This window comes from Tiliqua scincoides, chromosome 3 (assembly GCF_035046505.1).
Source record: "Tiliqua scincoides isolate rTilSci1 chromosome 3, rTilSci1.hap2, whole genome shotgun sequence".
NCBI lineage: Eukaryota > Metazoa > Chordata > Lepidosauria > Squamata > Scincidae > Tiliqua > Tiliqua scincoides.
In genome coordinates, this window is record NC_089823.1 from 3,435,181 (window position 1) to 3,446,080 (window position 10,900).

Sequence of the window (10,900 nt, forward strand, 5' to 3'; positions counted from 1 at the left end):
CCCGGCGGGGGGAGCAAAACGGAGCCGCAGCCGCCCCCCTCCAGCTATGCCACTACCCAGGGCCCATCTAGTCCTGCATCTCACAGGGGCCCACCAAATGCCACCCCCACATCCTGTGGCAAGGAGTTCCACAGCCTCAGCACAGAAAAAGAGCCCTGCTGATCAGGCCCAGGGCCCATGCAGCCCAGCCTCCTGTGTCTCCCAGTGGCCCACATCCTGTGGCAAGGAGTTCCACAGGTGGGCCTCTGAGGCAGGGCTAGATGGAGGGGAGGGGCCGGGGCAAGCACAGGTACCATAGAGTGCCCGCTCCTCCAGGGGCTAGAAAGCGTCCCAGAGCACAGCTGTTACCTGGGCTTGGCGCCGGCCTGCTCAGAGGACGCCCCGCGCGCTCGCTCCCCCTGCCTTTCCCCAGCCCACCTTCCAAGCCAGGCCCTGTTGGCCCTCCCCCGCCCCTCGGTAGCCATGGCAACAAGGACGCCGCGCTGGAAACTACGCTTCCCAGAAGGCCCCTCGGCACCGCCGTGTGGCGGGTCCCGTCGTGCCTCGCGCGCCCTCAGCCAACCGGCGGCGAACAGGTCGCCAAGCGGGCGGAGGAGGACAGAAGATGGCGGCGCGGGCAGGCGGCGGTTGCGCGGGGGGAGGCGGCGCGGCCAGCAGGAACGGGCTGCTGGACAAGGTAGCGCCCCCCAAAGCCGCCGCCTCGTGGCAGGGAGTTCCGCGGGCGCGCTGCTGTGGTCGGCCCCGCCCCGCCAGCCAGAGGCCGGAGGGGACCGCAGGGCCCGGGGGGCGGCTGACAGGGCCGTGCGTGGGGAGGGGCGGTGGCGTAACTGGAGGGGGGCGCGGCCCTCAGCCTGGCAGGGAGGTGGGCGAGCGGCCCCTCCCTTCGGAGCCATTCCCGGCGGGGGGGGCCAGACGGAGCCGAAGGCGGGAATGGCTCCGAAGGGAGGGGCCGCTCGCCCACCTCCCTGTCAGGCTGAGTGCCGCGCCCCCTCCAGCTACGCCACCGCCAGGGGTCTGGGGGGAGCTGGGGGACACTACAGAAAACATCTCTTTGCCCAGCGTGTAATTAATCTGTGGAACTCCTTGCTGCAGGACGTGGGCTTGGCGCCTGGCCTGGAGACCCTTAAAAAGCATTTGGACAGATTTCTGGAGGAAAAGTCCATCACAGGCTACAAGCTGTGATGGGTATGTGCAAACTCCTGGTTTTAGAAGTAGGCTAGCTCTGAATGCCAGATGCAAGGGAGGACACCGGGATGCAGGTCTCTTGTAGTCTTGTGTGTTCCTGAGGCATCTAGTGGGCTTCGGTAAGATACAGGAGGCTGGTCCAGATGGACCCTGGGCATGATCCAGCAGGGCTCTTCTTATGTGCTTATGTTCTTATTGTGTGAGAGAGAAGTCCTGCCTTGCATCAGGTTTAATTTTATGTCTCTCTATTGCTGTTTTTTTCCCCAAGCTAAAGGGAAAGGGCCTTCTCCCAATGCTTCATTGGCATGTGGACCCATGGCCACAATCAATGATGATGGCCATGTTCTTAGATGCCATTGCCACTCCTTGCACCCAGCTTTCAGAGACAGGCTACCTCTAAAAATTGAGCCCCAGTGTGCAGAGACAGGGTATTTCTGTGTCCCAGACATCGAGACAGGCAATGAGATACACTTCATACGCTGTTTGTAAGTTTTCCATAAGTATTTCTCTGGCTACTGTTGGCAGCAGATGCTAAACGAGATAGATTCTTGCTCCAGACCCTTGGATTTTACCTCTGAGTGAAAGGGGCTCATGCAAATTCATTGTGGAGAGGTCAGTCAATGGCCATTAGCTGTTTAATTATGGCTATTAGCCATTTGATATTTAATTGGAACCTCCAGGTTCAGAGGCAGTGTACCTCTGAATACCGGGGCTGAGGGCTGTTGCTGTCGTTCTATCCCCTAGTTGCTGTTGGAAACAGGTTGCTAAACTAGCTAGGTCTTGAAACACTGTCCCCAGAGTGAATCTTCTGTTCATGTTGGTTGCCAGGTGGTGGGCTGTGTGTGGTGTGATCCTGTTTCCCAAGGAATCCAAGCTGGCACTGTGTGGCTTGTTTTCAGTATCTGTTGTTTTATATGTGGACTCTCTGATCTTTGTGCTTATGGTCAAGTTCCCAGAGCTAGATATGAATGAAATGGGTTTGCATGAATGTGTGTACAGTATCTCTGTGTGTGAGTATAAAGGATGCGGAGCAAGGAGTGTGTGGAGTACTTTTCTGTGATTGCATAAGGACAACTGTTGGAAATTGAGTCCTGTCGTGGAACATGCATTGGGGTCTCTGTAGGAGTCAGGAATGAGTGGGTAGATTTTGTTTGCTTCCTTCTGCATTGCAATGGACTTCTGGGCACTCTGAGGCTCTGCCCTCCTTCTGACCCGCAGATGCTTTGCTGTCTGTTTCCATACTGGAAAGGAACAGATCCTGAATGCTAGCCAAATCTCGGGCAGTTAAAGTCTTCCAGCTAGTTCCTCTCCTGACTCATTTGTGATGATGTGTCACTTGAGGTTTAAGTGCCATGTAGGTAGGAAATGAAATGTGGAAGTATTAAGAAGGAAGTTGCTGTAGAAGACCAACATGTGAATTGGCAGGCCCTGCATGAGATGGTGCCTTGGGGTTCATATGTGCACATTGCTGTGCTTATGCGCAAGAGAAGATGCTTCTCCTATCATTCCTCCCCACACAGAGATTTGGCTGCTTGAGACTGGGGGTGGAAGTGGGGCTTGAACTTCAAGGATGGGAACTCAAGTGCAGAGTTATTTGTTGTACCAAGTGTAGTTCGTAACTTGGTTTGGTTCCCTCACCCACCATTTTGCATCTGGTTTGACCCAGCTCCCCTGAGCCATTCTTTGCACCTTACTCTGGGCAGCTCTAGCAGGTGTGTATAAATTTGTCTGCCTTTAAAAGGCCTCTCTAGATTTCTTCAAGAGGCTAAACAGAGGCAGCAATTTACCAGGGGCAGGCACCTGAAAATAAGCATAACTGAAGCATATGGTTGAAATGGACCTGATTTTGGGGGGGGGGGGAGATAGAGCATGCTGTGGAGGCTCATGTGGTCTGTAGCATTGGATGTTGCAAAATTGGCAACTTCTCCAGTCTGCCCCAACACTTAGCATTTATATAGTCCTTTATGTATCTCCACATTATATAGTAACTTGCATAACAGCCCTGCAAAGTAAATCAGTATTATCACCCCCCATTTTGCAGATGGGAGGGTGAAACTTAATGAAAGGGTTTGCCTAAGTGGGAGTCTGTGGCAGAGGTCAGTCTGTCCTCTGTCTAGAGGTCATCATGTCCCACTAGTTCTCAATATTTTGCATTCCACCATTGTTGAGTCGGGGTCAGAGGTGCAGCTGTCTTTGACTTTCATGCTGATGTGCCAAATAGAAGGTGGGGTTCTCATCTTTACAGCAAAAGGTGTGCACAGGTGAACGCCACCATTATCGCCCTATTTTCCTGCACTTTGTCTCTAAAAGCGTTTTTCTCTCTGTCTGGCAGTGATTGTGCACAGGGGCTAAGGCAAGGGAGGGCGCATGGCTCAACTTTCCTCACTCACCACCTTGTTGTTATCAAAGCTAGACAAAGCTGCCTGGCTGAACAACCAGGACTGCCACATTGCATCTGGTTTAACCCTCAAAGCAGAAGCAAAATAGTAGAATTCAGTGACCACTTCATGGGGACAAAAATCTGACAGTAGTTTTGATACCTAAGAAGAGTAAAGAATACAGTGGGCCAGGCATCCATCCCCTAAATTTTGGCAGGAAACTTGCTAGGTAAAAAATGCCAAATGTTTGCCATTAAACAGTAGTGTTAGCACAGTTTTTCTTGCCGAAGTCTGATAAAGGGATTTTTGTTGTCTGTTCTTATCAGTGCACAACATTTATTGAAATGGCCCTAGACCTCTTCAGTGGTTTGATTTGAACTCTCATGGGTTCTTTAACATGTTGCTTTTCTTGGTTTGATAAAGTCTGTTTCATAATAATATTAAAGTCTTACTTTGATTATTTAAAGCAAACTCCCTTGTTGCTTTGCCTTGCAGTGGAAAATTGATGACAAACCTGTAAAAGTGGACAAATGGGATGGGTCAGCTGTAAAGAATTCATTGGATGATTCTGCCAAAAAGGTACTTTTCTCTCCTGCTTTCCTCTTGGAATACTTGGGTGATCTGTCTGTGTCCCAATTGCTTCTTATGTGGACAACTTTAACATTTTGGTGCTGCCGTGGTCTCCTGCCCAATCAGCTCAACTTTTGTTGACATGTGTTAAGCTTCTGTTGCTGTTCCCTTTAAGTGCTTAAGTTGCACTTCCCCCCCAACAAGCCCCCCAATATATATAATTAAAAACGAATATTATACAACATTTAGATTTTAAGGTAGCAAATTCAACATTTGGGGATAGATGGATATCGCACACGCTGCCTGTCCCCTTCTGCTACAATAGGCAACTGTGTGGTTGTAAGGAGAGGTATTCCTTCCAGATTCCTTCCTTCCAACTTCCAGATACTAACCAATCTGGACCTGAATGAACCCAAAGTCTTCCAACATCAGTAACAGAACAGTAATTTATTTCCATACAGTGACTTTTAAGCACATAGTATTAAGAAGATACAGAATAACAATATGCCATAAAAACACTGACGGCATAATAAGAAAACACTAATTCTCATCTAGTAGGTCTTTCTCCCCAATACAGTCTGAGTAACAACTAACAAGAGACTCAACAGAAGCCAGGAAAGCTCTGCTTCTCCCTTACTAGCTGGGGAGATTTTATAAGTAGCATAACTCACTCCTCCCTCTTCCCCATTTAGCCTCACAGATACTTTTAAGTTCCCAATTATAGGCTCAATCATCCCAGGTCAAGAGAGAAGAAATCTTACAGTTGATATTTAAAGTATAATAACCCTAATTCTTACTTTTCCATGACAATGGGTTTTGGCTGTTACCTACCAAAGATTACCTTGTTATGTAAAGCGTTACAAAAGGGAGTTAAAATAGAGAATTACAAAAAGAAGTTAAAATAAAGAATTACAAGTTTTTCATGCAATGAGAGTTCTGTGGCATCTTAAACATTAATAGCATTTTTGTTTTCTGGCACGAGTGATTTGTCTGTTATTCAGGCTGTATGATGAAGATGGGTTGATTGCATCTAGAACAAGCAATGTCCTCCTACCCCCCCCCCCACCTTCCTTCCTTTCATCTGGCTTCATGGGCTATTTCCAGCCATGATAAGGCACAGTTTGCTGTGATGTCCAAACCAGGAAACTATGATTGAAGCACTCCATATAAACCAGGGTTGCAAACTGCAATTTGATCCTGGTTTGTTGCAATTCAGGCTGAGCTAGAAGCCCTGTCAACAAAAGGGAGAAAAAGCTGCCATGGGTGCCCTTTGGGGAGAAAAGCTAGATATAAAATGAGTTTTTCCAGGAGGACACAAGAGAGCTTGATAGCCCATCCAGGGAAGTTCCTGCTGAGCAATAGTGTGGCAGGGTGTGTTATCTCAGGTTCAGGATCTCAGGTTCCAGTGGAAGAACATCTTGGCCCAGAGTCTGAAAAAACTACCCAATTGGGCAATTGTACTTTAACATTCAGGCAGAACTAGCTTTTGCTAGCTATCCTTTTGTCAGACTTCAAGCACCCAGATTTAATGGACCACAGAGGGGCCTTTCCTTGGGAGCCAGCAAAATCTCATCCCTTTTCACATGTCAGGGAGGCCTGCCCAAAGATGGAGCCAGTTTAAACGGCAGATCCCCAGCTGAGCTCAGGAGAGAAATAGCTTTAACTTGTAGGTTTTAGAAAGATGTTTTTAGGATGGTATCACCAGTTGCTGGTTCCACCTGGTCTTCAGAGCGATTAGCCCAGTTTCCTACATCTCCACATCTTTAAAATTTGTGCTAATGATTCAAACATGAGTGACGTTCAAAGCCTCCTTGAGCCTTTTTAGTTTGGTTGGAGAAGACGAAAGGGATGCTGGCCTGAGCTGAGAGGGGTGGTTGCTCTGGAGTCCCTGGTGAGTGCATTGGTGGATTCTTGATTGGATGGCACAAGTTGAGACTAGATATGAACACTTGCATAGCAGGGTAGCCTAGTATAGTGTGCCTCTCGGATGAAGCTGAATTCAGGTTACTTTTCTCTTTGCATGCACATGCTGTGATTCTGTCGTTCTTCCTTCCTTAGGTTCTCTTGGAAAAGTACAAGTACGTGGAGAACTTCTGCCTGATTGATGGCCGCCTCATCATTTGCACCATCTCCTGCCTCTTTGCCATTGTGGCTTTAATATGGGATTACCTTCACCCTTTCCCTGAGTCCAAGCCAGTCCTTGCTGTCTGTGTTGTATCATATCCTTTTCTGGGCTACTGGTTTCGCCTTGGCCTCCCCCCCCCCCCCAGTTTTATTGTCAACACTCATCTGGTTGCTCTGGGAGGGTGTGTTGTCGAAGCATGAGTACCAGCTTGATGTCTCACATGGTTGGTTGACATTTGCCAGGTGTAGAAAGTAATCATGTGAGTAATTTTGGCTTGTTAAAAAAGTGCTGGGTCGAAGAAGATGTAGACAGCAAGATGGAAGGGATAGTTGAGGAAAGAGCATATGGAAAGCACATTTGGGGGAGGGCAGTAGCAGCCTTAAGTTATTGTGCATTTAGGCTTAGAGAGGAATGACTTCCATGGTAGAGCAATGATGAGGCAGTAAGTCTAGCCTGAGTGGAGAATCCAACCAGGAGAGAACTCTTTGGATCGTGATGAAAATGCCAGCTCCACTGTATGTGGTGACAGTGAGAGAGGCACATTCCTTGCTAGGGAATGAAACTAGGAACTGCTCTTGCAATGTCTTCATAGAAATGTGGCATGGAGTACTGTGTGTGATCTGATCACCCCCTCTCAGAAAGGATATGGAGATGAGAAAGATGCAGAAAAGGGCAACCAAAGTGATCACATGATAGGAGCACTTTCCTTATTATAAGCTTAGATGTGTGGGGATTTTTAGATTACAAAGACAACTAAAGGGGGACACAGAAGAAACCCTGAATGATGTCAAGAAGGTGGATTGAGAGAATTCTTTCTCTTGCACCTGCTCCAGGGTCACCCAATGAAATTAATGGGCAGCAGGCAAAGGAGGGTATATTTTTCACATAGTGTATTATTAACTTGCAGGGCTGTTTGCCTCGAGATGTGATGGTGGCCACTGGCTTAGATGACTTGAAAGAGGTTTAGATAACTTGATGGAGGAGAGGAGATTGACAGTTACTCACCAGGACAGCTATACAAAACTGCTGCCTTCAGTTGTCTCTTGTATTTGCTCTCTTCTGGGAAGTTCCTGATGCCGAACTGCACCTGGCTGCATGTTTTTTCTTAACTTTGCCTACGTATTTTGTAATGATGGGGATTCTGACCATCTATACCTCATATAAGGAGAAGAGCATCTTCTTGGTAGCACATAGGAAGGATCCAGCAGGGATGGACCCCGATGACATCTGGCAGCTCTCCTCCAGTCTGAAAAGGTACAGTCATCTCAAGAGTCTCTTCTGCAAGCCTCCCTGTTGCTGCTCAGGGCGGTGTGGATCTTTGCAGGTGCTCCCACAACTGATCCCTGTGGTTCTGAGGTAGCACTCGGCACCCCTGAATGTGTCAGCTTTGTTTTTTATTTTGCTTTCACTTCATGTGTTTCCAGTCCATAAAGCTACAAATGTAGGCTTTAAAAAAACAACAGCCACATTAGCAGAAATCTTAAAACCCAGGGGTTGGCAGTGAACAGAGCTGACGTTGGTTGGGGGTTGTGTTCCTGAGACTTGCGTATTTCCTACTGTCCACAGCAGCACAGGCCAAATCCTAACCCCCATTGCCGGACCCTGCAGCTTTACATGGGCTGCTTGGATTTGTGCCAGTGATTTGCTATTGCAGATCCAGGTAGCCCCATAGGGCTGGCTGTTCCAGCACAATTTAGAATTGGGCTGCACGTCATGCTGTAGAGGCAAGCTTGACTCCCTGGTCTTTATCTAGGAAATATCTAACAGGCTCCTCTTGCTAAAATTAGTACAGTAACAGTTTTGAGGGACTTTCTTCAACATTTTCTTAAAACTTTAGGCAATGTAACAAAAATGTAGAGTTGTCATATCTTAAAAGCCAAGCTTACAAAAAAAATTCCCACCACTTAGAAAACTAGCATGTTGGAGAGAGGGTCAGTTTCTTTCTTTATTTTAACATTTATACCCATGATTACAATAATATAAGCCAAACACCCCAGCAGCCCTCTTGTGCTCTGGCCACGGCAAAGGTCACAATATGCTTCCATTCGTGGGTCTGCTCCCCATGCGACTGATGGTTGGATCAGGGTTCTTTCAGGCAGTGGAGGAGGGACTGAGGCAAACTTCCTGCAGCAGCTCCATTCTCTGCCAATAGTGGGACTAGGCTGATCTCCCCCCTCTCCATCGTGGTTACAGTCAGGACTGTATGCAACCTCTGGGTTTTAGAGATAGCCTCTCTCTGAATGCCAGAAGCCAGAGAGTGGCACCAGGATGCAGGTCTCTTGTGCTCCCTGAGGCACCTCTGGCCACTGTGAGATGCAGAGAGCTGGACTAAATGAGCCCTCTTTGTCCTGATCCAGCAGGGCTCTTCTGATGTGTTATCCTGGGGGGTAAGGGATGTAGAGGTCCTGGCCAGTAGTAGAGGTCAGAAGGTTGCACTTCTGCAGCTCTAAAGAGGTTAGAGCCCTACCCCTTCTCCCTGACATGCCCATCTTCTCAGAAGTTGGAGTGTTTCTAGGACACGCTATTGAGTTGTAAGAGCTCCTCTTCCCTCCCACTCCCCCAGTTTGAGGTGGCTAGCCCAGTCATGGTTGCCAGCACTTCCATGAGTGCTCAGACCAGGCCCAAATAATGTTTTAAGTTGTATGTGGGATAGAAGAAGCTTGCAGCTAGCAGTGGGATGATAAAACAGCCATTTCCCCAGTTTCTCTCCCTTCAGCCATGCCATGAAGCCCAACAATCCTGAGACAAGATGCTGCTTATTGCACCCTCTGCCGCCAGGTACAATAGGGGAGTTACATCATGTTCATTCATGAAGTCTGTTGCCACAGTCTGCTACATGCCAACCTAAGCATAGTAATCCTGTGTTATTTCTCGGGTCTTTTAAAAGTGTCCTCTGGTTTCTATTGACAAGTCTGTAGGATGATAGAAAGTACATGAGAATACTTTATATGGCTGCCCTACAATTGTGCAGGGTTCAGAGATGAATATTTTAGAAAGCAGTGCTGGAGCCACACGTTTAGGCACCTGACACATCACATTCCTCCTGTTTCTCCAGGTTCGATGACAAATACAGCCTGAAAATGACGTTCATCAATGGCAGAACCAAACAGCAGAGGGAGGCAGAGTTCATCAAATCCATCGCCCAGTTCTTTGACTGCAACGGCACCCTAGTCATGGAAGTCTTTGAACCAGAAGTCTCCAAACTCCACGACAGCCTGCTGACGGAAAGAAAAGTGAAATAGGCCGCACACAGCCCGGGTCCATCTTTCTGCTGGGCTTGTGCTGTGTTTAAGCCAATAAAGCAAAATAGCAACAAATGTTAGCCTCTGTTTTTGTCCTGAAATCCCACCCCCTCCTCGTCCTGAGAGGGATTCCAATCTGGGACTTAAAAACAGGAGCAAATTCTAGGTAGGAATTTGGCTTTGCCTTGCTTTGAGTCACTGTCCTGACCTGCTTCATCAGGTTGCTTTGTTACCATAAAGATTGACTGGCTGCAGCCCTCCTTTGTCCGAGGGGGTTTCCTTCTCTTTCGGTTTTCTCCCTCAAAACCAGCAGTGCTTTCTAGGAGAGCTCTGCACCATGCAGTGTTTGGCATTGCTTATTTTTTAATCCCAAATGGGTTTCTTGCTTTTGTGGGGGGCAGAACATTTTTTGTTGGTTTTTATATTGGGAATTCAGGGCAAAGGATGCATCACAACCAGTTCTGTCCATTTGCAAGTAAGTTTCTTTATTTTTCATTATTGTCAGGGCAAGGCATTTTTCTCACAAGTGTATCTGTTTCAGAAACCCCTTGTATTGAGCGGCATAAAGAAATGTAAAAACTACAGCAGCAAGCGGTTTGGAAAGTAGGTAAATATGCCAGGGTGTATTTCTGAATAAAGGCAACTGCAGTTTTTTTAAGAAAAAGAGAGATAATTTTAAGATACATTTTCATCTGTTTTTTGTCCCATATCATGCATTTTTTTCATGCTGGAAAAATCTTTTCCTTGTATCCCATATACAAACTGCCATTTTCTAAAATGATTTTTTCCAATAAAAGGAACGAGCGTATGTGAAACCAGTGTGAAAGTTATTTAAGGGTCAGCAGTGGAAGACCTGAAGGAGTGCTATCACTTTTCTACCTAAGAGTGGCTGATGTGCCCGTGGCATTGTTCCTGTTTAAAACTCGGAGGTGTGTATGCAAGGAGTTCCATCTAGGGCTGTTTTATTTCATAGTGGGCAGTTTCATAGGCAAGAACTTACTTCATGAACTGGATGGTGAAGATACCGGGGATTGACATGCATACAAGATCCAATGAAATGGATCTTAACAATGTTGGAATGCTTGCAAAGTAGGTGTGCAGGGAACCCTAAGGCTTAGGTGCTGTCACTGAACAGTCCTCTTCCCTATCCTCATCAGCAGCATTTCTGATGGTGGAACACAGAGCCAAACTCTGCCAGTGGTTTCAGCAGCGTGGTCACGGGGTGAACTGAACATTGGTTGATTAAGTCCATAGTTTGACCTACCTAGTAGTAGTGACAAATGAGTCAACCTCTCAATGTCTTAAACTTTCTAAAACTTCAGTAGGATAATGCCTGTGCAGCACTTCTGCCATTCCATTTTTATCCAGCTCAGTAAACTCAGAAGCTTTCTTGCTTTTTC

The 10,900-nt window shown here is 47.3% G+C and overlaps 2 protein-coding genes across 2 annotated transcripts in view; one reads left to right on the forward strand and one right to left on the reverse strand.

Annotated features, from left to right (window-relative positions):
* The window catches only part of XRRA1 (X-ray radiation resistance associated 1), a 37,060-nt gene extending 36,652 nt beyond the window's left edge, over window positions 1–408 (reverse strand). Inside the window, exon 1 of the mRNA XM_066619440.1 lies at window positions 349–408. The gene's annotated coding sequence lies outside the window, so the exon portion shown is untranslated. The remainder of the gene's footprint in view (window positions 1–348) is intronic.
* Window positions 409–564: 156 nt separating this feature from the next.
* SPCS2 (signal peptidase complex subunit 2) lies at window positions 565–10,315 on the forward strand. The gene is made up of 5 exons (XM_066620143.1): window positions 565–676; window positions 4,059–4,142; window positions 6,192–6,351; window positions 7,377–7,512; window positions 9,314–10,315. Exons 1-5 carry the CDS (start codon window positions 605–607, stop codon window positions 9,498–9,500), a joined length of 639 nt encoding a protein of 212 aa, XP_066476240.1. The 5' UTR covers window positions 565–604; the 3' UTR covers window positions 9,501–10,315.
* Window positions 10,316–10,900: the final 585 nt, after the last annotated feature.

Coding starts and splice junctions, on each gene's coding strand:
- SPCS2 (XM_066620143.1), top strand. CDS start 605: ATGGCGGCGCGGGCAGGCGGCGGTTGCGCGGGGGGAGGCGGCGCGGCC. Junction 677..4,058: donor GGAACGGGCTGCTGGACAAG/GTAGCGCCCCCC, acceptor TTTGCCTTGCAG/TGGAAAATTGATGACAAACC. Junction 4,143..6,191: donor TGGATGATTCTGCCAAAAAG/GTACTTTTCTCT, acceptor TTCCTTCCTTAG/GTTCTCTTGGAAAAGTACAA.